Genomic DNA, 25051 nt, shown 5'->3' with positions numbered 1-25051 from the left:
CTAAAGAGACATTTGCGTGCAAGCAGCGTTTTTTGTGGGAGAGCTGTTCTTAAAGTAGGCTGTGGTTGCCCTGAGGCCCCTGTGTGGTGGTCAAGCCAGAGATGAAAGAGCTTTTATGGAGAAAGGCTCTGGTACGGGACTCCTGGTGCGTCACGTTTTCTGCCCCCGTTAACAGAAGCTGCTGAGCTCCCTTTTGAGGACCCCTCTGCCAAGCACAGGATGGTAACTGGTTGTCCCTGTTTCTGGGTCCCCGGCATAGTCAGGGGCAGATCCGTGCCCTGGGCTGGGCGACTGGGCTCTTGTAGGACTTGAGTCCTGAGCAGGGGGAGAGCGGGGAGCCAAGTTGGAGGGTGTTGGTGGGGGCAGAGGGCTGACCAGGCTCTTCTGGCATGCTAGTGCCTCCAGCTCCCTGATTCTGAGAGCACCCCCTGACCCCAGTATCCTTGTAGTAACCCCCCTGCTGCTCTCTCAGAGTGGCTTCTGTGGCTGGGACCATTGACGTCCCTTGCTCCCGGTGGATACAGTGACCAGTCATGTGGGAAAAGGCCCCAGACCCGAGATGTGATCTCACGCTCCTTCGTCTTCTTAGGGAACCCGTGAGGCCCGGCACAGCTTCTCCCTTCACCAGACCCTCAGTTCTCACTTAGACCTCCTCCTCTTTCATGTAGTTAGGGAAACCCGGGCACCTCAGAATTTGGTGTGTGTCTGGGCTCCCCGACTAGTGGAGGAGACTGTTTCCATTGAGGGAGTTATTTAACCCACAGGAACTTTTAGCCCTTTTCTCTGACGCTCCCTTTTCTCAGAAGCTTAACTGTGATCAGTTGAAACCCCTTTAGCTTTGGACTTTTAACTGCTCTATGAAGCAAAATGCCAAATCGACTAGGATTTACAAGCCGCCCCCCCTCCATTGTGGAGGGCCCTGAGGTGGCACTGGAACCCTGTGGCCTTGACAGCCAAAGGTCCTGCTCTCTGTTAGGAAATCTTGAAGTGAGAGGCTGTGGGGGAGGGGTGGTGATGGGACTCTGGGTCAGGCGGCCACGTGAAGCCTGGGCGCCCACACGAAACCCTTGCTAGCAGCTCCTGTGACGTGTTAAGCTGTCTTTGTGTCAGGTGTGCAGCCCTCGTGGTCCCACAACAGGCATCCCTTCCCTTGGGCACCCCCAGGAGGATCCAGGGGGTGGACCCTAGACTGAGGAGGCCGGGCACTTAGTTCTCAGGAAGTAAAAAAAGCGTTATTTACAAAGAACATATTAAAAATACACTAGCAAACTCCGCCCCCACATTTCCCCCAGTTGTGAGCTTCCCCGCAATGCTCTCTGGGATCTGAGGGAGGAGACAGCCCATTCTCCTCCGGTGCTGCTTCCCACACACGGGGTGGGGGCCCAGCCTGGCCCCCACATGTCTCTGCTTGGGGGGTACTTGTTTGTTGGTTCTGCCTTTTCACAGTTCCCACACTTGAGGGGCCAGCCAAGCTGTTTGGGGGGCTTCACTGGGCCAGGCTCCCGCAGGACGTGTCAGAGCTGGCCTGCAACTGCAGGGCAGTAGGACATGTTGGAAAGGCCTTTCCCTCCATCCTTGTTCTGGCGGGGATGTCATTTCCAAGCGGTGAAGGCAGTGTTCTCAGGACAAAAGGTCTGACTCTGGATGTTTGTTCCTGGTTCCCAGTTCTGTGGGGCAAGAGGGAAACGTCAGAGGAAGAAACCTCACACCTGGAGCAGGTTCCAGGAGGTGGGGGACAGACCCCAATGTCAGGGACAGCTCTGGGTCAGGGGCTTCTTTTTCCTGCTGGCAGCTTTTTGGGGGTGTAAGTCCATCAGGAAACTCCTAGGGGCTGTTTTGGGTGATCTTCTGAAGTGATGTTTAAAAGGTGGTGCTAAGGTTGGTGATTCCTCTGCTTTAATTACCAAATCAGTTCCCATCACCCAAATCATTGATGCTTATTCTTTCCCCTTCCATGAGTTAAGACGCTTGGAGTCCCCCATTCGTGGGTGGGTAGGGTGGGCAGGCGGTGAGTAGCAGTGGCTGGCGCTCATCCCCAGGGCTGTGCGGGACGCCTGGGTGCCCAGCGCCGGGCTCACCTTTCACAGCCTCTGAGTCCCGTGCAGGTCGTAGTCACTATCAGAGGAGTTATCGGGCTGGGTGGAGACACGGTGCAGGGCCCCTTCCAGAGCTGCAGAGAAAGGAAAGAAACCACTTGCAGCGGGCTTATCCCACCAGGCTACGCAGAGACAGCCCCTCGGAGCCCAGAGCCCAGCGGGGGTCGGAGGTCAAAGGGGCTTTCGGAGCTGGTGGCTTGACAGCCCTGGATCTGGATCAAATCAGCCACGTGTTCACGAATGATGCTGAACTCTAGGCTCCCTGGGGCTTAATTGTTAGTGCCAGTCAGGGAGCGTGATACTGGGTCCCTGCAGGCCACCGGGTGGCTCTGCTCTGCCTCGCTTACCATCCAGCCTGCAAGGCCCTGCAGTGAAGCAGGCCTGTGAGGTCATGGCCATGCCGGGGTTAATGGCGTCCCAGTGCCTCTTCTCTATAGTTGAGTGGCCTGTTAAGGCTGCATCCCTTCCACACCCTGCTGTGACTGTCGGTTTGATCCCCACTCTCCCTGGGGCCCCCATTCTCCCTTTGGGTGATCACACGATCTCCGCTCCAGGCCTGCTGTCACTCCTAGGAGCGCGCGCCCGCTGGTGCTTACCTGGGTAAGCTGAGACTTGGGAGTTCCTGGGAGGCTGACTGTACTCGTTCTCCACGTGTGAGGCTATGGGGTTCTCAACCTGGGACCGGCGGACAGTTGCCGTGTGGTTTCGATGGAAAGACACTGAGCAGATAGATGCAGGAGGCAGTGTCATTAGACCTGCTGCTGTGACTCCTCCTCCCCCTTCCCAACAGGGGCCCAGAACTTTAATTTCCTGTTCCCACTGTGCCATGGGGACGAGGGCAAGGGCACCCACAGCTCCTTCAATGTGCCCCTCTTTGCCTTTCTTCTGGGACAGGTTCATACCAGCAGGGGTCAGACTTAGAGTAGCTTTGGGTTGGTCAGCAAGCTGATTGGCTGGTGGGCCTCCAGTAGGTCAGTTAGTCAATCATCAAGCATTTATGAAGCAGGGGATTGAAACACAAGGGATAGGGCAGATGTACTCCCTGCCTTCCCAGAGCTGAGGGCCTTTATAAAAAAGACAACAATGTGGAACCTTCTTGGGGGATTTGGCCCTTGATTTTGTAAAGGGGGTAAGAATGTGGAGTGGGAGGGAGAAGAAGGTCTGTGGTTCCGTCCACGAGGGTGGGTTTAGCTGTGGCTAGGAGCGAGGAGGAAGGCTCGGGGGTGGGGTTAGGCTGGCTGCATGAAACGATTTTAAAACTGATATTTTAAAGTTATTTCATTATAAAGACATTCCATGATAAAACTAGCTTGGACAACCCTTCTTAATGGGGACATTAAAAGATGGGGACAACCCAACTCTTTGGAGATGAACTATGCAAAAATGCCCATTAAGGTTCTAGTAAGTCCCGAAACAAAGAGCCCTGCCTAGCTTTCCTTAAGTCATGGATTTCCAAATTGATTTGATCGTGGAGTCCTCCTTTGTGAGTACCACCTGTTAACACCTGTTGGCACAGTCACACCTTGGACGAGCATGGTGGAGCTCAGAGGCTTCAAGCTCCTTCCTGAGTCTGGTGGGCACTGGCTGGGGCCAAGGGAGGACCCTGCCTCTGGGGACACTTACTGTTCTGGTTCATTCCCGTTGGGCCAATCCACTGGCGCTGCTTCCTTTGGCGGACTGGGGGAAAGAAAAGGCACATCAGAGTGGGGGCAGGTGGGGGGGGGAGTGTGGGAGGAGGCGGCAGGTGCAGCTGAAGGGGGGCACTGTTGGACTGTGTCCCCTGAAGTCTTTGGGGGCCTCAGTTTTCTGACTCGCCTGGGCCAGAACTGGACCCATCTAGTGCTAAAGGAGCGAGTGTGCTGAAGAGGCTGGTTCTCCAGGAGAAATGACTGTTTAGAACCAGAATTAAGACCTAGAAGGACGCTAGGGACCAGCCAACATTGTCCACCTCTGGGCCTTCTCTTTTCAGCCCCTCTAATCTCACTTCCTTGTCTCTGAATAATTTTCTCCTGAGTTCTGCAAGATAAGGCTAACAGCCTGCTACAGACACTAGGTGACTAATCGCCCATTTGGTAGATGAGGAAACTGAGACTCAGAGAGTTAGGGGCTCAGTTAGCATCATGTCCAACTGGTAAATGGTAGACCTGGGTCTGGGATGTGTGTCTCCTGAGGTCAGAGGCCGTGCTGATGACCCGCTGGGCCCATCACTGTCTAAAAACTGGCCCTGTCCTCCCTTTGGCCTGGAGTGGGTCTCAGCTGGGCCCCAGGAACGGGTGAGTCCGCGACTATGATGTTCCTCACTTTCTGTTTCTGTTACTTTGGGCAGAACAAGGCCAGCAGGCAGGAGAGGGGTGGGGCTGGGTGATGCAGCAGAGGTGCTGGAGGCGGAGCCCCCCCTCCAGGGGACGAGTGCAGCCCTCCCATCTCCCCACACAGGGGCTTGAAAGGAAGGTGGTTTGGGGCACCTGTACCTACATTTCTTCACCAGCTTCTTGTAAGCGAGAGGGCCGCACATGACCAGCAGCACTGCCAGCAGCACGAGGGCCAGGATGATGCTGGCCACTGCGGCTGCACCCAGGCCTGCCGGGTTTGGGTCCTGGCCTGGGGGAGGCAGAGGAGTGAGGTCAGTCTCACCCCCTGGGTATCAAAACCACCCATTCAAGATGGAAGATGATGGCTGGCTTCCCCAGTAATTCACCAGCATGTGTGGAGGGCAGTTATCTCTCTGGCTGTCTCTCTACCCATCTGTAGAATTTTCTGCTGCACATTCACCCATCTACCATTTATCTTCTAACAGGTCACCATCCCGCTATGACTTGCCACTCTTGTAATCAGCTATTTAACTTTCTACCATTTGCCATTTATAAGGGATCGCCCTGCCATCATATATGGCACTGATGTGTGATCATATACCAATAGCTAGCTATCCATCCCTCCATTTCTGTCTTTACTGCGCTATTCAGTTACCGTGAGTGTAGCAAACACGTAGCGTGTACCCCTTGCTTTTCTATCCTCCATCCTGGAAGAGTAGATGATAGAATGGGGTTCTGTCACTCATTAGCTGCCTGACAGTTATGACCAGTCCCCTCTTTATGGCTCACACTCCTTGCTGCCTGAGTACTCTTGCTCTCTCATCCCCCATGTGCCATCTCTCCATCCTTTTTGGGGGGTCGTGAGGCTCTCTGTCTAGCTCTTGGGGCCTAGTCTTCAAAAACATGCTCACTGACTGGGTCTTAGAGGGAAAATCCACAACTGCCCTCCGCCCACCGTGGGCTGTGGCCAACTCACATGTGACAAACACCCTCTTGCAGGGTCTGTGGTCCTGAAGCTGGTGGCACTGGGACAGCTTCTCTTGTTTACAGATGAGCCCCTGGGCGGTCTTCTCACCAGTACCCAGCACCTGGTAGGAGCTGACATTGCCGCACTGCTGCTCCCGGCACACTTCCTCCCACCGCACTGCTGCCTTGGCCGAGCGGCTGTTACTGCACAGGGCTTTCCACTGCTTGCCCTGGCGCACCTCCACGGTGCCTGAACACATGCCGCTGCCTCCCACCAGTCGGCTCTGCACCTTGGGCTGGAAATCTGGAGAAGCAATGGAAGATGAGGTGACAGGCACGGAGAAACCTCCCTCAGCCCCGAGCCTGCATGCCTAGCCCCATGCCATGGGCAGAGTGTGGGCCACGGCAGGGGCCAGCTCACAGGGGGTTAGACACCATGTGGGACAACCTTCCTTTCTGTCCTTCCCTTTTTCTGGCATTCTTTCTGGCACTTCCCTTGTCTCTGGGCAGCTGTCGGCAGCTGTCCTGAGACACCACAGCATGGGTACTTTCAGTGAAGAAGCTGGCAGCCACCAGCAGGGCGTGGCCCCTGACCAAGTGGAGCTAAGAGAAGAGCAATGGGAAATAGGCTCCACTTTCCTCTTAGAATGATTCTGTCATTCCCTTGCTGCTCCTTGGGAGGCAAGAGGGCTTTTCAGAAAGGAAAACTGAGGCCCAGGAATGGGAAACATCTCCGCTCCATTACGGGTATATGCCTGTAATCACCAACACACTCTAGCTCAGTGGCCAGAGCCATGCTTCCTAGCTTTGTGCATATGAAGCCCGGACCTTGCTGAAATGCAGATCCTGACTCAGGAGGGCGGGGTGAGGCCTGAGAGTCTGCATTTCTACCCAGCCCCCGAGGGCGCCATTGCTGCTGGTCCGGGACCACACTGTGAGTAGCCAAAGCTTAGACAACAGGCTCTAGAGTGACCCCGCGAGAGTGGAAATCTCAGCTAGTGCTCTATGATATTGGGCAAGAAATGTAACCTCTCCAAGCCTCAGCTTCCTCATCTGTAAAGTGGGGATAATAGTAATACCACCTCCGAAGGCACTTGTGAAAATGAAAGAACGTCCTGGATTGGTCGCTGGCAGGACGTATGACTCCTTAAAGTCTGGACTCCACCAGAACACTCCAGCTGATAGGAGCCCACTCCGTCCCAAGGCAGGCTGATTATTCTTCTGCATTTTGAACTGTGGTCTCTTTCCCCTCAGATTCTCCATTGATCCTGGTTTTGGGGTCCCACAGACCAGCCTCATCGGCCTCCTCCCCTCAACCACACCAGCATCGCCAGTCTCTGCCTGTGGTCGGGAAGCCTGTGCAGGAGGCCCTCTGGGGGACCTGCTCTGGTCTCCCTCTGCCTGCTGTGCCCCAGGGACCTCCCACCTCTCACCATCACTACAACCTCACCGGATTTATAAACTCCCCTCCTGCAAGGCTTGCCCCCCACAAGTGCTCCATCCTGCTCGGGCCCTTGGCACAAGCCACGATTCCCGCCTAGAAACTTTCTCTCCTTTGCTCCGCTGAACCCATGCCCCTCTCCTCCTTCAAAACCCAGTGGGAGACTTTGCTTTCTCCTGGAAGCTCTGCTGAGCCCACGTCCCCATGTGGTAGCCCAGCCAGAGGTGCATTCGGGCTTGTTCAAGTTGCTTTGCAGAGACTCCCGAGGAATGAGGTGTGAGTGCCCCTCCTCACCCCACCCTGCCCCCTACATTCCTCCCCTTGCGTTCTCCATAGTGCCTGGTGCCCCCGCTACACAGGGGCTTTGCAGTGACTGCCCATTGGGGGCGCCCATGGGTCTTGGTCCGGCTCACTCACCAGAACAGACGAGGGCGAGAGTTTGGTCGCCCTCCAAGGGCTGGACTTTTCTGAAGCACTGCTCCAGGGAGGCACAGCTTGCATTCTGGATCTTCCATCGAATTGGCAAGGGCTCGCTCTCCCCTGGGGCTTGTGGCCTGGTTGCCTCGTCGGCCTCCGTCAGGTGCCGTAGAAAGGTGCCACACTGGAGGGCCGCACAGATGCGGTTCCCCAGGTCCTGGGTCCAGTCCTGGTCCTTGTAGCTGATGGTGCCACCCAGGCTGCCATGGTAGAACATCAGGATGCCCGCACACCGCAGGCCCCTGGGCCCTGGCAGCAGCTGCAGCCTGGGAGGAGCTGGGGGCAGAGAGGGGATGGGGTGTGAGTCAGCGCAGACAGCCTGCAGTGGGGCCCTCCTTGCTCCGGGCTCTTTGGCTCCAACATATGGGCAAATGACTGACTGGCTGATGGCGCTGGGAAGTGGTGAGGTTCCCAAATATTGCATGGGATAAATCTTCCACTAAAACTTTCCATGTTTACCTGAAATTCAAACGTAACTGGGCATCCTGTGCTTTGTTTTTCTTTTTTTTCCTCCTTCTTCCCCCCCTCCCCCCGCCCCGTTCAAGCCGTTGTTTCTCAGTCTAGTTGTGTAGGACACAGCACCCTGACTCATGCTGGTGTTATAAGCCTTGCGCTCCCCCCAGCTGAGGCAGTCAGTCGCCAGTCGTCAGTGGGCTGCTCAAAGCAGCTCACGGCAGCTCTTGCTGGCTGCCAGCCACTCACACTGGCTGCCGGTCACTCACTCCAGCTGCCGGCCACTCACATTGGCCACCGGCCGCTCCTGGCAGCACATGGTAGCCCACGGCACCTCACGCCAACCTCTGGCTGCTGGTGGCAGCCCAGCTCCAGGGAGAGCTATTATTCACATTCTTAGCTGTAGAGGGCGCAGCTCTCTGGCCCAAGTGGGAACCGAACCGGCGACCTCGGCACCGTGCTCCAACCATCTGAGCCATCAGGCCAGCCCGTATCCTGCGTTTTTAATCGCTAAATCTGACACCCTACCCTCAGGAGGCCTCAGAATCCTCTTACCTGTGGGCTCCATAGTGGTTGTGGGCGATGGGCTTGTGGGAGGAGGGGTCGTCTTCGGGGGCTCTGCAATGAGACACTCTGGTGAGGAAGGAGCAAGGGACCCCCGGAGGGAGAAGGAGTGGGGAGAAGGGAAGAATGGAGGGTGTGGAGAAGGCGGGGGCAACCAGCAGTGTTGAGAAGGACGTGGAACTCATGATGTAAGTACCACTTGCCCCTGAAACCCACTTTACCCACACATTGTCTCTAAGCCTCCTGTGAGGTGGGCAGGACCAGCCATTTTACAGTTGGGAAAATGAGGTTAAGAGGAGACAATGAAGTTAGCAGCTGGCAGAACCAGGTCCATGACCCTTGCCAGCCTGCCAGACAAGTACCAGCACCCTCTCAGCCTTCCCCTCCAGTTCCGCACTGGTGTATGGTTTGGGGAGATGTAGTTGTAAATCAGGGAACCCCTTCTCTTTGCCCGCTCACGCCCCAGCTCACAGGCCGTGGGCAGCCTCCTCGGGTGTGGTGCCCAGGCCAGGGAACCCATGTGGCCAGCTGGTTACCCACCTAAGCAGATCAGGCCCAGAGGGTGTGTGCTATGGTTTGCCTTGCTGGCGTTGCAGTGCTGGAAGGTCGCCAGTTGTCCGTAGCAGGTGACCTGGTTCTGGGGACTGTTGAAGGAAGGGAAGTGGGCGAGGGCCAAGGCCTCCCCACAGTTCAGCTTCCGGCAGAGAGCAGAGGCTTGCTTGAGATCCCGCTGGCTGTCCTGGCTTTGGCTGTCAACCGTGTGCCACATGCCACGGAAGTAGATCTCCAGCTGGCCTTGACACGGAGAGTTGGAGCCTCCTAGTCTCACCTGGAGCACTAGGGGTCAAAGAGGTGGTGGAGGCGGGGTCAGTCTGGGAAGGGCCCTCCGTGAGGGCCCCCCACTGCAGCCCCATCTCTGTGTGGGCCCCCACACCCAGCCAGGTTCCCTTCGGCCCCACAGGCTACCTGCCTTGACCTTGCTCCTGTGAGTACCTCCTTTGGGACACTGCACGGACATCTCAGAAACTCAAGGTGGGGCTGCTCCTGACCCAGGCAGCCCCCTGATGCTGGGCTAGGAGGATGGGGCTCAGACCTCAGAGCCCATGGGAACTTGGAGCAGAGGGCAGGGGTCATCAGCACCCACTGTCCAGCAGAATCTCCCCACTCCTGGAAATTCTGTCTCAATGGATCCAAGATAGGGCCTGGCGCCTGTTTCTTTTTCTCTCTCTAACTTTTAAAATCAATTTTATTGAGGTCCAATTTACATACAGTGAAATGCACTCTTTTTAAGGTTATTTGTTCAGTGGAATTGGACAAATGTGTATATGCCTGTAATCACCAACACACTCTAGATATGGAATATTTCCATCACCCGGAAAGTTCCCTGAATCCAGCCTCAGGCAGCCATTGATCCACTTTATGTCATTAAACATTAGTTTTGCCTGTTCTAAAATGTCACAGAAGTGGACTCATTCAGCATTTTTTCTTTTTTTTTTTTTTTTCCTCCAGTCTGGCTTCTTTGGCTCAGCATTTGAGGTTTTTCCTGTTGCTGGACATAGCAGCAGTTCCTTCCTTTTGATCGCTGAATACGGTTTCATTGTGTGGACAGGCTACAATTGGTTCATCCATTAAGCATTTGGGTGCTTCCAGGGTTTGGCTACTATGAACATTCATGTACTTTGTCTTGGTGTGGGTGCCATGTTCCCATTTCTCTTGGGAGAATACCTAGATGCGGAATTGCTGGGTCACAGGTAGAGACACAACTTGTGTGATTTCCTAAAGCTCCAAGAAGGAAAAATTAAGCATATGTATTTGTATTTGCATAAAGAGATTCTGGAAGGATATGCAAGAAACGAATAAACGTGGTTATTACCTGGGGTGTTAGGGTGGAGGAAGGACTGAGCAGATGGAGGATAGAGATGGAAATGAGATTCTTCATTGTAGATCTTTTTGTATGTTTAAGGTTTTAAGCCAGGCAACTGTGTTACTTATTCAAGAAAAAAAAAAAATTGTTTTGAATGTGAAAAAGTCTTCCAAGTGATTCTGAGGTGGAGGTTTTCCCTGATTGGGAATTTGTTGGTCAGGCTGCTTTTTTTTCTTCCCACAGATGAGGCATTTGGGGACCAGTGCACAGGGCTTGAGCTGGGCAAGGTCACCTTGCCAGTTAGAGCCAAAGAGCCAGGGGAGGGGGCTAGTCCCCACGCCTGATATTGGCATTTTGTAGCTTTCCTTCCAGCAAACTGACTCACTGAATTCTCACCAGGGAAGAGATTTTCTCCCCATTCTACAGGTGGAGGAAATTGGGGCTCAGAGGCCAAGCCACCTGCTAGAGCCCAGATGCCATTGCAGGGTTCCAGGGCCCGGTTCAGGGCCTTCCAAGGCCTCTGTGGCTCTGTGTTTGCACAGTGACTTCATGAGAGCCTCCAGCCACATTTCTCCCCAAATGCACTCAGCCTGATATTATCTCAGGAAATATGAAAAAGAGAGGTCTGTGGTGAAATGAGTCTGGGAAGTGCTGAGCTAAATATTTAACAGGTTTCTTTGCTGCAGGACTTCTCAGAGCCTTTACTAGGCCAGTGTACACTGTCAGTCTCCGGTGGGTGATGTGTTATTGCCTACACTTTGTCCAACGTGTCCCATGGGACCCTGTTCGGGAAACATTAGCCTCTAGGATTAAAGTCCAACTTTAAAGGCAGGACATTCAAGACATTTTACAATTGGGTACAGCCTCTCTCTGCAGCCTCAGCTGCGAACATCTTTGACCAGGGAGCATCGGGCAGGACTAGGTAGGAAACAGGACTTTGCAAGGTGCATCTATAGGCCAGTATGTTTTCTGTGCATGATGAGTGAATCATAATGATAATTATCATGAGAACTAGCATTTGTGAGCATCCACGTGCACACGGGCATCGTGAAGGTGTGTGTGTGTGTGTGTGTGCGCGCGAGTGTGTGTGCGTTCACATGCACATATGGGGTGGGGTTCTCTCTCTCTGTTGGGTGGGTTCACTCATGTGGAGGGGCCGGTTTCTTAATTGTAGGAATCCCTACAGCCTGACGGAATCACAGCCCTGTTCCCTCTCTCCCCACCTCCACCCCAGGCCTCTGTGCGATTCTTCCTTACCTGAGTCCTCCTGGTTGGACCTTCTGAAGCAGGAAGTGACTGTGGAAAGGAGAGAGCAGTGTCAGGAAGTGAAGTCTCTCTCCCGCTCCCTTCACCCACAGGCTGAGCAATGGCCTTTTCTGCCTCCCCCTGCCCCACAATTGTGGGGTTCAGGGGTAGGAGTTTTCATACTACCTGTCGTAACCCCTACGTGGATCATGAAATCAATTTAGTGGGCTGCAACCATCAATTTTTTTTCTTGTTTTAAAAGTTTACTTTTTAAATGAACATGCAGTAAAAAGGATTTTCCTTTAGTGCACAATTCTGCAACTGTTAATGAACACATAGGTCTGTGTAATCACCATCCCAATCAAGGCATACAATAGTTCCATCACCCTCAAATTTCCCCCTGCTATCTCTTTGTAGTAATATGCAATATTGCAACCATTGACTTTTTAAAAAATATGTAGTGATGCAACCATCAGTTTTTTTAAAAAATGAAATGGTCTAGAATAGGGGATGCCAGAATGCACCATGAGTTGTAAGGCCAAGGGTTACTTTTTGTGTGTTAGGTTGCAAAGTGAAAATGTCCTGTATGTTGCTTCCAGTCAAAAAAGTTTGAACTCCATAGTTCTAGAGAATCAGGAAATGAGCCAGCAAGGGAATCCAAGACGACCTGGCTACTTTTTAGTGTTCCCAAGGCAGGACAAGAACGACAGCAATTTATCTTTCACAGCTCCCAGTTTCTGAGGAGGATATCGAAGGTCAAAGAGATTTTGATTCAAAGCAATGTCAAAGGTAGCACAGCCAGTTGGCAAAGGAGCCAAGGCCACAGCGCCAGCAAACATGGTCTGTAGAGAACTGGCCTTCTGACTGGCATGGCTCCTGCCTGGGCCCAACCAATAGGAATGTGGGTGATTTGGGAAGTCCCACCTCCTCCCAGCCCCACTGTGGGAAGAGGGGCGTCTTTCAGCAGAGCAGCCTGTGGCTACCCTATCTGTGGTGGGGTGGAGGTTTGATCTGGGTGGGAATGGGACGGGGTGGCACGCCTGTGTCGTCACCCAGCTTTATCAGTCACAGAACAGGTGTTTTGACTGCCATCTGTCTGACGCATTGACTGACTTCTCAATTGGGAGCGGGACAGCACTGGGTCAGGGTAACTACTTTATGTAGTAAATGGCTGGTTTAAGTTGCCTTTGAGAAAATGTTGCTGGGTGTTGACAAAAAACAACAAAGTGTGTTTTAAAAAGCCTGCTCCTGCCTGAGTGTTCTGAACTGGTAGTAGAATTTTAAGGGGAAACCTGCCCCTGCCAGCTCACCTTCTTCTCCAAACCAAGACTCCTGGTAATGAAGTCGTCATTGCCCTGTAGTGTTTCCCCCGTCTTGGCAAGAGACCTTCATGGTTGTCCTGGGAGTCATGGGTCTCACAAGGGGAAGGTATTTCTCACACAGAGGAAGTGTGGGGCCCAGAGCAGTGACCAGAATTCTGGCCTGGGTGGGAGGGGTTTACCAGCTGTCAATCATCTGATCCGTGCAGTGGTCAGCAGACGCCGGAGGACATGGTGGAGATGTCCACGCTGGCGTGGTGAGAGAGGAGGCAGGAGGCCCTTTGCCTTGCCTTCACCTCTGTCTCCTGTCCTCACTCCCACCTCCCTCTGGACCAAGCTTCCCATTGTGAATGGGGCTGTCTACTTTTAGCTAAGACAGGCTAAGCCACGAAGGCTGAGGCAACTTGAAGTGGCACTTATGGGGAGAGGGAACCCAAAGATCCACCCTTGAGTGCTGTATGACACAGAACGGGTTTTCAAGCACTGACGCCTTTCTCTGCTGCCAGCTCTGCCACTTCCTGCTTCTGGGCCCTGAGGAGCAAGTCTCTTAGTCCCTCTGAGCCGTGGTTTCCTCATCCACAGCATGGGGACAAAAATAGGACCAGCTCTATAGTGACGCTGGGAGGATGAGATGACATAATCTATGTAAAGCACTTAGCACGGTGGCTTCCTGGCTCATGTTCAGTGCTCAGAGCTGCTGCTACTGACTGTGGCACCGGTTGGGCCTGGGACAGATGTGGGTAGGACTGACGCCTGCCGGGAGCTTTCCCATTGGGAGGAATCCCTGTCCAGGACGCTTGGAGAGCCGGCTCATGGGGCTCACACTTCCCTTTCCCACTTGAGACGCTTGTATTCCCAAAGTCACCTCGGTCAACATTCATTATGAATAGAAGCTACCAATTATTGAGCACCTACTGTGTACTCGGTGCCAGGGGTGGTTCCTTACAGACGTCATAGTCAGTCTCCCACACAGCACCACAATATGAGTTGAATATGTTCTAGGAATAGATGCTGGCAGAGGACAAATGTCCCGTCCGGGGCGATGCTGCCAGCAACTGACTAATCCTGGGTTTGCGCCATAAGCCTGCCTCCTAAACCCAAGCTCTTTACTTTCTGCGACCCAATCGCGCCTTCAAAGTGCCACGTTTGGGGATGCAGAGGTGACCATGACCTAGAGCCTGACCCTGAGGTGCTTGGGTTCCGAGACCCTGACGCCCCTGGGGGTAAGGACTGGGCCTGATCGTCCTGGCGGATGTCACACAGAACGGCTCCAGCCCTGCTCAGACAGCACTCTCAGGAAAGACTGAGCAAGCTGAAGAACCAAGGACAATTCTAGAAAAGAAAATCCCCCGCTGAGAACGCCATCTATGCGTTCTGGGGCTCCGCCTTCTTCTGGGTGCCGTCTGTCCTCTGTGGAGCAGCACTTCCTGTCCTGTCCCTCCAGCACCATCATGACTACCACCACTGCCAACACTTTCGTAGTTTGCACCAGGCATGTCTGTATGAGACCTTTCTCACACCTCACCCAGCTCCACGAAGTAAGTGCTAATATTCGGATCCCCGTATTATAGATGAGGACTGAACGAGATTCTCTAACTACCCTAAGCACCTGGTGAGAGCTGGGGTCGGGATCTGAAGTCGGGCCATCTGGCACAGATTTTGTGCTTTTTGACCTCTGGGCCAAGCTACTCTGTTTCACCAATTCTTGCATGTTCTTGGTGTGTAAACCTCATGAAAGGGAATAAACCCGTGATTCTGTTCAGTCAGTGAAACATGCCATGGAGAAGACTTTCCCACGAACTTGTTGTGTGATATTGGCAAGCCATTCAACCTCTCTGGGCTCAGTTTCCTCATCTGTAAAATGAGGAAGTTAGCGTCCACGATCCCTCACCTTCCTCCTGGTGCAAATACCTATGACCTCGAATCTTTAGTTTCTGAGGTATCTCAGGGAACTGCAGGGGGTGGGCAGAGGTGGACAGTGACATGCGTGCCTGGGGGTATCCTGGGTGCTTATTCATTCTGTCTGTTCAGGGAGGCAGTCAGGTTTTGATTGTCCTCAGCTTATTTTCATTCTTTTAACTGCTTTGCTCAGGGTTCGAACCAATGCGGTCCTTCCCTTGAACCTGGCAGACTGTGATTGGGGTCCCTCTGACCCCCTTCCTGCTACAACTTACCCCTCTGGCCCCTGCCTGCAGCCCGAGGCCTGAGGATCTGCTGCGGCAGAACCTGCAGACAGAAGCCTGACGACCCTGGAGACCATGAGGGACACGAGACATACAAGCATTATGCCATTTCCTAACCTGCCGTCCACAAGGACACTCCAGCAGCTGGGGCTGGGAACAAGAATTCTCCGAAGACCGCTTCCCTCCCCGGCCAAGCTCCCCTGGAAGCCCCGTAGTGTAGGACTGAGCCTGGCCATGTCCAGGCGAAGCTCAGGGCCAGAAAGCCAGGGAGGGTTAGAAGGCCTCTCCTTGAGCACCTCTGTCATTTCTGCATTTGTGGAGATTTAAGCCTTTAGACCTGCCTGCCCCATGAAGTCTGTGTCAGGAGTAGATGGATTCTTGAAGGCAGCTGAGACATTTATATCCTCATCCCTACCTCCCCTCTCCTCTTCCCCACAACATGCCGGGTGGTTCTCACCCTGACTCTGTATGGCAACCCCGCAGGCCTCGATAGGACATGGGTGAGTTTATTTGCTCTGACCAGTGTTTAAAATTTGAGGGGCCGTTTTTAAAAAATATTTTTGTTTTGTTTTGTCTTGTTTTGCTTTATGTAAAAAAATCCCAAGATTCAGATGTTTTTGAAAAATAGGTCGTTCTGTCATCCTAGGCCGTGTCACTGCCAGCCCCAGGCAGTGGCCTGTCCTTTCTGGTTTGCCAGCGCCCGTGAGGCAGCCACCTGTCGCCCTGCCCTGCTTCTGGAGAGCCCCCGGCTTCAAACACAGGATGGTCTCTGCAGCAAAACGTATGAATTTTCACACTGAGCTGGATGCGTCAAGATTATAAATAGCCTCCTATTCACAGGTCAGGGTTTGCACCAAATGCGCTTGCCATTTACATATATATTTTTTGGGTTTTGGAATTGCAGATGAGTGTTTGCGGACCTGTGTGATCAGTCCCACTTTACGGTACTCAGCAGAGCCAGGATTTATAAAGCCCAGGCTGGCCTGCCTGCCTGGATCCAAGGGAGCCTGCGTTGGCAGCCCCTACACACTGGGACATGGAGGCCAGGATGTGGCCTGCTGAGGGTCCAGTGGGTACCCAGGTCCAAGACGGTGGGGGGTGGATGGGACATTACTGATGATGACAGCAGCGACAGTGAACGTGGATTGAACGCTTACCCTCCACGGACCCCAGGGCAAGCAGAGGTTTGTCACAGGAGACCCCATTTCAACTCCAACAGCCTCATAGGAGGGGGCTGTCATCACGCTGTTTCCCAGATAAAACAATGGACTGAGTTTGTGTGGGTTGAAGTCAGACGGCCTGTTTGTCAATGATAAAACAACGATCCCCCTAGTCGTCTGTGAATGTCTCATAGATTTACAGCAAATTCCATATGTCTGCCGACCTTTGGGGGCATTCTGGGTTCTCCTTTCTCCTCTGATGACAGGCTGTCCCTGCAGATCAGAATCCCCTCTTTTCCTGAGCCGACACTAGTCAGGGAGCCATGTCTAACCAGCATCTATATTGGGGCGTCTGGGAAACAAAGATCACAAGGGCCCAAATTCTGTTTCTCAGCCAGAGCCCCAGATGAAGTGGTTGCTTTATGATTAGGAGGCTTTTTATGTGCAAAACACTCAGAGAATCATGCTGGGCTAATGCCAGGAGAGCCCCCAGCATGGAGTCCCAGGAAGGAGTCTCTAATTTGGCTCACCCAGGAAAGCGCTCACCCAGGATAGCAAGCAGATTTCGGGCAGAAGGAATGACCTTCACGATTTAGCTGGCTGTTGCTCTCTCTCCCTGGTGGCCTGGTGTGTCTAATTGAATTTGCATGCGTTTCATGCTACATGTGTGTCTCCACTAATTGAATTTGCATGTGTTTCATGCTACATGTGTGAGCTACATGTGTGGCTCACAGTAGCAAGCCTTTTGTGTTCAGAGCTTTACATATCCCAAAGCTGTCACACACAGGGGCTCATTCTTTCCACACACAGCCCTGTGTAGAAGGGACCACGCTCGCCTCCATTTTCAGATTAGGCATCTGAGGTTCAGAGAGGCTGAGTGATTTGCCCAAGGTCACACAGCTCGCTGGTGGTAGAGTCAGGGCAGAAACCCCATCCCAATCACTTTACAGGGCCCCCCATGGGAGTCTACCACTGGGAGACCCCAGAGCCTGCTCACCCTGTGGTACAGATAGGGGAAACTGAGGCAGAGGAGAAGGAGGGTAAACTCCGGAAGCCTCTATGGGAGTCTAGTGGCTCATAGGACCCTTGTAATCTCTGCAAACTGCCACCAGTTTCCTATCCTGTTCCCACCACATCCCTACCAGTTGTGTCTCCCAGGGAGGAGGGAGAATTAGGGTCCCTCTGGGAGCCGTGAGAGCCCAGCTCCGTAAGGGTACAGACTGATGATGATGACAGTAGGGGTGATAATAGAAATTACAGAGGAAGTGGCACAGGGCCACCATCCCTTATTTGGAATTCAAAACCCAAATCAAAAGTCTTTCTAACGCATTTGGCCAGAGGGTATTTGTAGCCTTTAGGGGTCCCTCTGAGTATGTGAATTCATGCTTCATTGCAGAAGTGGGAATGGGTTTCATTAGGGGGTGTTCCCTGAGACCCCTTTGGTGTGTTATGAGCTCAGCACATGCACAATTTACCTTCTACAATCTGAGAAATTCTGAATCCCGGAACTCATCTGGTCCGAGGTTCAAGATAAGGCCTTGTGGACCTGGAGAAGTGAGAGTTACCATTTCTCTCGAGGACACTCTGCACACTTTCTCCTCTGCTCAGTTTAACGGAGAAAAAGCCCCAGTCCTCACAGAAGCCCCACAGCCCCCTCCCCACCCGCCTGTGGCCCTCTGCCAGGAGTCCTCCCCAGGCCCACACAGTGTCCTCACTCCCTCACTTGTATTAGCTAGTATTAGCTAGTATTAGCTAGTATTAGACTAGTATTAGCTCAAACATTATCTTTTCGTGTGGCCCACTATCCCCCCAGGTACAGCATGCCCCCCCAGCACTCCAAATCCCCCAGCCCATACCAATCTTGACGCCAAACACCCATACAATCACTGACCTACCATGTCTCTTATCTGTCTGCCCATCACACCTCGACTATTATGTTGTATCCACCAGGTGGGGGTTTCCATTGCTCACTGCAGTGCCCCCAGCACTTTAGAATGGTGCCTGGCACATAGTGGGTACTCAATATATACTCAATATATAAACAAATGACTGAATTAGATTTAATGACTGCATTGAATGCTATTGTCCTTTGAGGCGGGCACAGTGGTTGTCCCCATTTTATACATGGGAAGGCTGAGACTCAGAGAGGTGTCCTTGTCATTAGTGAGTGGTCAAGTAGAAATCAGACCCAGATTTGTGCTGCTCCAAACCCCACAGGCCTTCACGCATGTGCACACAACACACATGCACACACGACACACACAGCATGAATGCACACAGCACACACACATGCTCACACATACACTCACATGCACGTACGCACACACAGTAGGTGTTCAGTCAGTTTTGTCAGGTAGAGTTCGAGTTTTTCCCTGGTTGCTGTGTGGAAAACCCCTCTGAACTGCTGGAGCAGAGTAACCAGAAGGGCCAGTGTCAGTCCCTTAGGCCCCTGGTCCCTCCATTCCTCACTGGGGCTGCTGAGGCCTGCCTAGAGCCAGCAAGGGCCTCAGCCTCTGCAGCCAGGGACAGTGGGCTGGGCGGCCTGCTTGCAGCTGGAGCCCCCCACCCCCCGCCCCTTGGACTGGGACAGCCCCTCAGTGAACTCGGTCACTTATCTCAACCATTGCTGTTTCCTTGGTTGCACTTATCACAATATTTGTAAATATTTTGGGCGGTCATTTACTTGTGTTCTCTAATGGGTCTCCTCTGTTAGCCTGGTACACACAGTACCAGATCCATGATGGGAGGGACTCCTGTCTTGTTCATTGCTGTATCCCCAGTGCTTTGCACGGAGCTGAACACATATTAGATGCTCAATAAATACTTGTGGATGAATAAATGAAGGAAGGAACGGCCTGTGCAAGAGTGTTGGGGAACAGGAAGACTGGTGGCTAAGCCAACGTCTGGTAAGGCTCTCCTCCCTACCAGGCCCTACCTCCCCTTGTTTCCTGCTGACTCTGATAGTAATTATTATTATTATTAATGCTTATTAAGCACTTACTCTACTGTGTGCCAACATTCTTGCTAAAGCTGTACGTGCATTGGTTCATTTAATCCTTATAAATCTCTGTGAGGCAGGGACCATTACTTTATTCCCATTTTGCAGAGGAGAAAACTGAAGTTTCCAGATAGGTCCAAGGTCACCCAGCTGGCAAGTGGCAGACTGGAATTCAAACTGCAGAGTCCATGACTTTCTCACACCCCAGTGCTGGCTTCTGGAGTCCCAGTGGCTGGTCTTGCCCCGGCCACGCAGTGGTCAGGGCTGCCTCCCCACCTTACCCCTAGTAGGTGAGCCCCAGGCAGGTTAAGGCTCAGGGCAGTGGCAGAGGGGAGCAGCTATGGGAAGCCATGATCACTGTGACCGCAGGCATGCCGTGGACATCTTCTGCCTACAAAGGTCCCCAAGTCACTGGTACAGCGGAAGGCCAGCCAGGAGGCCGCAGCATCCCCAGGGCTGTGTTGGCGAGGCGTCTCTGCTTGCAATGGCTGGAAGAGTGCCGGTGCTGTTTGCCTCCATTCCCAGACCTGGCCCTTGATGACCCCCAGCCCTTGGTGGCTGCATATCTGCTTGTAGCGGTTGTGTCTGGAGGCCATTTCCCTGCTTGTGGGAGTGGCTTTGGTGGGTCTTTGCTCTTAGCTAAGGGTACAGAGGGGCCTCCATGAGAGCAGGAGTTCTGGGCTCGTGTCGGCTCTGCTGCTCACTAGCTGCTGTGCCCAGGGCTTGTTACTAGACTTTTCTGGATCTCAGTTTCCCCCACTGTAAAATGGGGACCATGGGACCCCCTACATCATAGAATATTGTGGAGCTTACAGAAGAAAATGGCTTTAAAGGCATTTTGTAAGCTGTGGCCCACTGAGCAGTAGGAATGTTTATTACACATTTAAACACACATACACACACACACACACACACACACAGAGTGGGAACCACATGCTCCTGGGGTTCCAGATGGTTCCCGTTGTGCTCGGGGTGAAGGCTCTGCCTCCAAGTCTTCCTGACTCTGGGCTCTGTTGGGCAAAAGGGCCTGCACGGTCTGGCCAGGAGCCTCACCCCTGATGGGATTCAGGTCTCCCACGGAGCAGGGCCTATACCTCCATACCCAGCTGGGCGCGTGGCCAGCCCCCTGACCCAGTGGGGCCAGAGGCCACAGATGAGGGGTAGGAGGGCGGGCGGCAGGTGGAGGTGTTAAGGGCCTGGTCCTAGGACTCCCCAGGGCCAAAGAGGTCACAGCAGCTCCGCAGGAGCGTCCCTGAAGGCGGCCAGGGACCCATCTCTAGGCCTCTGCCCTGGGGACAGAAGGCATTTTGTACCTCCTATCGGTCCACGTAAGAATACACATATAAATGTGTGCACATGTGCCAATACCACATATATGGGGGACAGTAAGTCTACATCTGGAGGCATGTCCAGCCCATGAAAACACACACACACACACACACACACACACACACCTATTTACACACACATTCACACCTACTCACACCTGCACACCAACTTCTCTGCGAAGGACTGAGGGTCCCCGCTGAGACCTTTCCTTCCAAACTGGGAAGGCTCAAACTCCCTCCTGTCCTGGAGTCAAGCACCTCTCTCCCCTGCCACACCTTCCAAACCCTTGAGAGTTTGGTCAGATCTCATTCAGTTCACCCCTGCATGTTATAAATGGGAGATGGAGGCCCGGAGAGGCTTGGGGACGTATCTGAGGTCACACATGGCCAGGCTTAGAACCCAGGGCTCAGGCCGGAGCACGTACCCTGCCATTCCCTGTTCCCCACCCGTCCTCCTCACTGGCCAGTGTCAGTGATGGCCCCAGCAGCAGGGCTCCGGGCCTGAGCTAGTGTCCCAAGTCCTTGGGGATGGAGGACTGCCAACTTCCACCATCCCACCCCCAGGCCCCGGCAAGCAGAAGGCCCAGATTGTTTCCACAGTGGTCTATGGGGGACAGGTTCGGAAGTCTCTCCTCTGGACCGAGTGTGTGCTCACACCGTGGCTGGCAGGCCTGGCTGGGGCACCGAGACAGAAGCAGAGGGGCTAGGAACTAAGATGTTCTTCTTTGACATCTGCTTAGGTGCGTCCTCAGAGGCTGTCCCCAACCTGCGTCAGCCACTCTGCCCAGAGCATCATTGGAACTGCCCAGGAGATGGCGATTTTCTGGTCTCCAGAGGCATCCAAGTAAAGGCTGGACGCTCATGGGGCAGGGGGACCTGCAGGGGGAAGCCCGCATGAGTGGGGGCTGGACGACTTGATTTCTAGGCTGAGTCTGATTTATCATGGATCTCGCCTGGAACGGTACAGTAAGGCCCTCAGCAGGCTGAGAGAGAAGCAGAGTTGGGGTACTGGGGTGGGACAAGCGGAGCTGAGAGCTGAGCAGGGGCTGTTGGCCCCAACCCCCCCGTGGTGCTCCAGAGAGGTGACAATGCGGACCCCAGAGACAGACCAAGGGAAGAACTGACATTTCCTCCTTGCACCCTGAGCCCAGATACCCTGGCAGACGCCCCAGCGGGGTACTCACCCAGCATCCCCAGCAGGAACAGGGTAGCCAGCGGCGGTTGCTGAGACCCCATGGGTGCAGCCTCCTCCTGCCTCAGTTTCAGCAAGCTTGGCACCGGTGGATGAGGCTGTCTGGCCCCTGGCCCTGTGTCTTCGTCTCAGGGAGGAGGGGAGGAGCAGGCAGGCTCCGGTAGGGGTGGGAGCTAGAAGTGTGGGGCCTGCGTCACCCACGTTTGAAGTTGAACTGTCAACTTCCTCCTGGTAAAACCACCTGTCCCAGTTTGAATGGCAGGCCTGGCTTCTGCCAGCTTCCTGCCCGAGGTGCCCAGGGCTGGTGCAGTGCCCTGACCACGACACACTGGTGCAGGGCTCCTGGGATGGAGGCAGCCTGGCGCCACTGAGGGCAGGCCTGAGGGGATTGAGGGGCGGGGGTCCCACCAAGATGGTGCTGAGCTGTGCTGGGGTGGTGGGAGGTGGAAAGTGGGAGCAAATGATACCCTCCTCTCCCCTTACGGGGATGGGGTGGGAGTTGGAGGTGAATGCCCACCGGTCAGGTGGTATTTAACCAACAAGCACAGGAGAGGGCTCCTCTAGGAGTGCTGGGCCTTTGTCAGTGTGTGTGTGTGTGTGTGTGTGTGTGAGATCTCTGTGCTGATGTTGCTCCCAGAGCAGCTGGAATCAACCTCTGGCCTATTGAGAAAGAGGCAAAGTAGATGGGGGGAGCCTGAGACGGAGGAAGGGCTCCTGCCCTCCAGGGCCTGGGCACATCCTGGCAGGGTAGACTGAGGCCCAGACCCAGGCTCCTTCGGGCTTCTTGTAGTCTGAGCCATTCATGGCAGGCAAGGGGACATGAGGACAGCTGAGTATGAAGGTTGGAGGGCAGGGGTCTGAGCCAGCTCCCGGTGGCATCTCCCACATCCCCCCTCTTCCCATCAGCTCCCGGTGCTCCATGGCTGGTGGGGGATGGTGCTGTCCTTCCGCCGGCCAATCAGATCGTCTCAGCAGCTGCCCAAGATGTCACTTAGCTCCCCAGTGTTCAACATTTCCCAGGCTCACTTACTTGAGGCCTGGAGGATTTCGGGTGCTTGAATCATTTCACCGGAGGAAAGAATTGAGGCCTGGGATCAAGGACCGAGGACTCCCCCAACAGGTGTGATTGGGGGGTCACACCCACCATCTCAGGCAGGATTGTGAGGGGCCTCTTCATCTCCTCAGAGGCACTATTGCCTCAGCCCTTCCAGGCCCTGCCCCTGCCCTCACAGCCATCCCTCCTGTCCTGTGGCTCTGGAATTCCCATACTTTTCATTCATTCGTTCCTTCTTTCATTCATTTATTCATTCATTCAACAAATCTTTGCTCCAAGCCAAGCACCGGGGACACAGAGAGGAATGCTCCCTGCCCTGCGTACACTCCAAAAACCCCTCTGGGTAATTTTTTCCCTAAAGACTGGGTGTTTAGGAAACTTTTCTTGGTCATACTAGCTGAGTGTGTTCAGTGGCCCTTCATCGCCTGTTTCATCACACTCACAGTTCTAAAGGAAGAAAGGATTTCATTGAGCACCTACTGAGCCAGGGGCGTGGCCTCTTTTCATTTTCCCAATCATCATGGGAAGTGGGTGGAGTTTTCCATCGAACAGATGAGGAAATTGAGGCTCAGAAAGAACCAAACTTGGCCTCTGGAGGTCAAAACTGAGATTTGAACCCACGTTTCTCTCAGTTTACAACGCTTGCCACAACCCCCACCCCCACTTAACAAAAGCAAAGAAAACAAACAAAACACTTGGCTTTCTATTTGATCTCAAAGTCTTCATCATAGGCAAGGTTATGGTTTCTAATCTTTTTTGCTTGTTTTTGGGAAATGGAAAGCAGCTCAAGGCTGCCGTCCAGCCCTCTGGGGTGGGCACCTGCCCCCATCCCAGTGTAAGGGGTCCCTGCACTCCCAAAGCCTTCCCCCACTTTCCAGCTGCTGCCCCTAGGCTCCCTCCTCTGCCTCCTGCCCCCCTACCTCCCTGCCCCCACCTCCCATTAGTTACCCCTCTCTTCACCCCTCCCAACCTCTAGGCCCACTGTCCCCCTCGCAGACCCCAGATCCCTGGCGGTAGTTTCCTGTCCTCATCACTCTCATTTTCCATGACACAAGAGGAAGTCAGCTGAGCCGGGCTGGGTTTTCCATGCCGCCCAGCGGGGTGGAGGCCAAAGGTGGGGGCGGGGGAGGGGTTAGCAGCCCCCAGGGCCAGGCATCAGTACCTCCTTGGCCTTCCCTGGAGAGGCACCTGCCTGTTGCTCTGGCCACACCAGGTAACCACGGGGTGTGTGTGCATCTGTCAGTAAGTCAACCCCACGCCGCCTCAGCCTCTCTGGGCTCTTTGACTCCCCAGCACCCCCAGGATTTGTCCTCTTCACCAGGGCAAAGGGGGCACAGCATTCGCTTGGGGAAGGGGGAGGAGCTGAGGGCTGGGAGGGAGGGAGGGGCATCAGGAGGAGAGGAGGGAGGACGGGAAATGTGACTTGTGCTTAGTAGGACCTCAGTGTTGAATGAATAAATGAATGCGTATAAGATGATTCCCAAAGACCAGAGGATGGCCTGGTGGCCAGAGGAGGTGCCTCAGTTCTGAGATGGGAGCCAAGAGCCCTGCAAGTATTTGTTTGTTGAATGACTCAGTGACCTGAATCTTTTGAAACCTGTATTTGGTAGCCTGGAAAGGGGAGACCGTTGAGGAGAGCAGGCTTTGCAGCACCCCCACCCTAGCTCAGAAAATGCATCCCCTCCCCCAGCTTTGTTCCTGCTCAATCATATCATGGGTGGGGGGTGGTGAGAAGGGAGAAGGAGGGACACAAGAATGGGGGCTGGCCCAGGAGGGCACCTGTGTTCTGGTTCCACCTCTGCCCCAAATTGCCATGTGGCCACTCAAAGCCTCAGCTGACTTATCCATAAAATATGGGGTTGGATGATCCCAAGGCCAGGTGTCTTATTTTAGGAACCCCAGAGTTGGTGGGATTTGTCTGTTCTGGGACCTGGAGGGTTTGACTCTTTCTCCTGAGAGAGAGGGTGCCAAGTGCTGGGGCTTTTGGGGACGGGCAGAGGGCAGAGCATTGGGGGGTGCACTGGATGGGGGCGTGCTGGCTCTGTACAGTGGCTCAGTGTGTGCACATTTCCAGTCCCCGGTGGGAGCGGGGCCCAGAGAGTGCTATCAGACAATATTGGCCTTGCATCCCCGTGGTGAAACCTTGAGTCAATGACTCACGTGAGTCACCTAAACTCATCTGTAAACTGATGGTTTATGGTTTGAAGATGAAGCAGACTAACCCGTGCAAAGAGCCTAGCATAATCCCAGCTCCAGGCACCATGGTTACCTGCATAACCGTAACCGGGTTAGGAGGATCATTTCAGGGTGGGGAGGATAGGTTTTGGGGGTCCAGAAGCCTCCTTTCCATTCTGACTAGGTGGGCAACCTTGAGCACGTCATTTCCCCTTTCTGAGTCT

At 53.9% G+C, this 25051-nt stretch overlaps 1 protein-coding gene across 1 annotated transcript; it reads right to left on the bottom strand.

Annotated features, from left to right (window-relative positions):
- Nucleotides 1-1213: 1213 nt before the first annotated feature.
- Nucleotides 1214-21746, bottom strand: CD5 (CD5 molecule). Its single transcript, XM_019753985.3, has 11 exons — nucleotides 21591-21746; nucleotides 11431-11469; nucleotides 8850-9146; nucleotides 8301-8363; nucleotides 7233-7568; nucleotides 5385-5678; nucleotides 4572-4697; nucleotides 3720-3773; nucleotides 2693-2815; nucleotides 2079-2170; nucleotides 1214-1667 (listed from the first exon to the last, which is right to left on the bottom strand). The coding sequence occupies exons 1-10, from the start codon at nucleotides 21640-21642 to the stop codon at nucleotides 2082-2084; spliced, it is 1473 nt and encodes a 490-aa protein (XP_019609544.3). The 5' UTR covers nucleotides 21643-21746; the 3' UTR covers nucleotides 1214-1667; nucleotides 2079-2081.
- Nucleotides 21747-25051: the final 3305 nt, after the last annotated feature.

The sequence above is a fragment of the Rhinolophus sinicus genome, chromosome 14, assembly GCF_057876585.1.
Source record: "Rhinolophus sinicus isolate RSI-liver-muscle chromosome 14, RSI-T2T, whole genome shotgun sequence".
Lineage (NCBI taxonomy): Eukaryota > Metazoa > Chordata > Mammalia > Chiroptera > Rhinolophidae > Rhinolophus > Rhinolophus sinicus.
The sequence above is the reverse complement of the archived record's forward strand: the minus strand, read 5'-3'. Positions and strand labels throughout refer to the sequence as shown.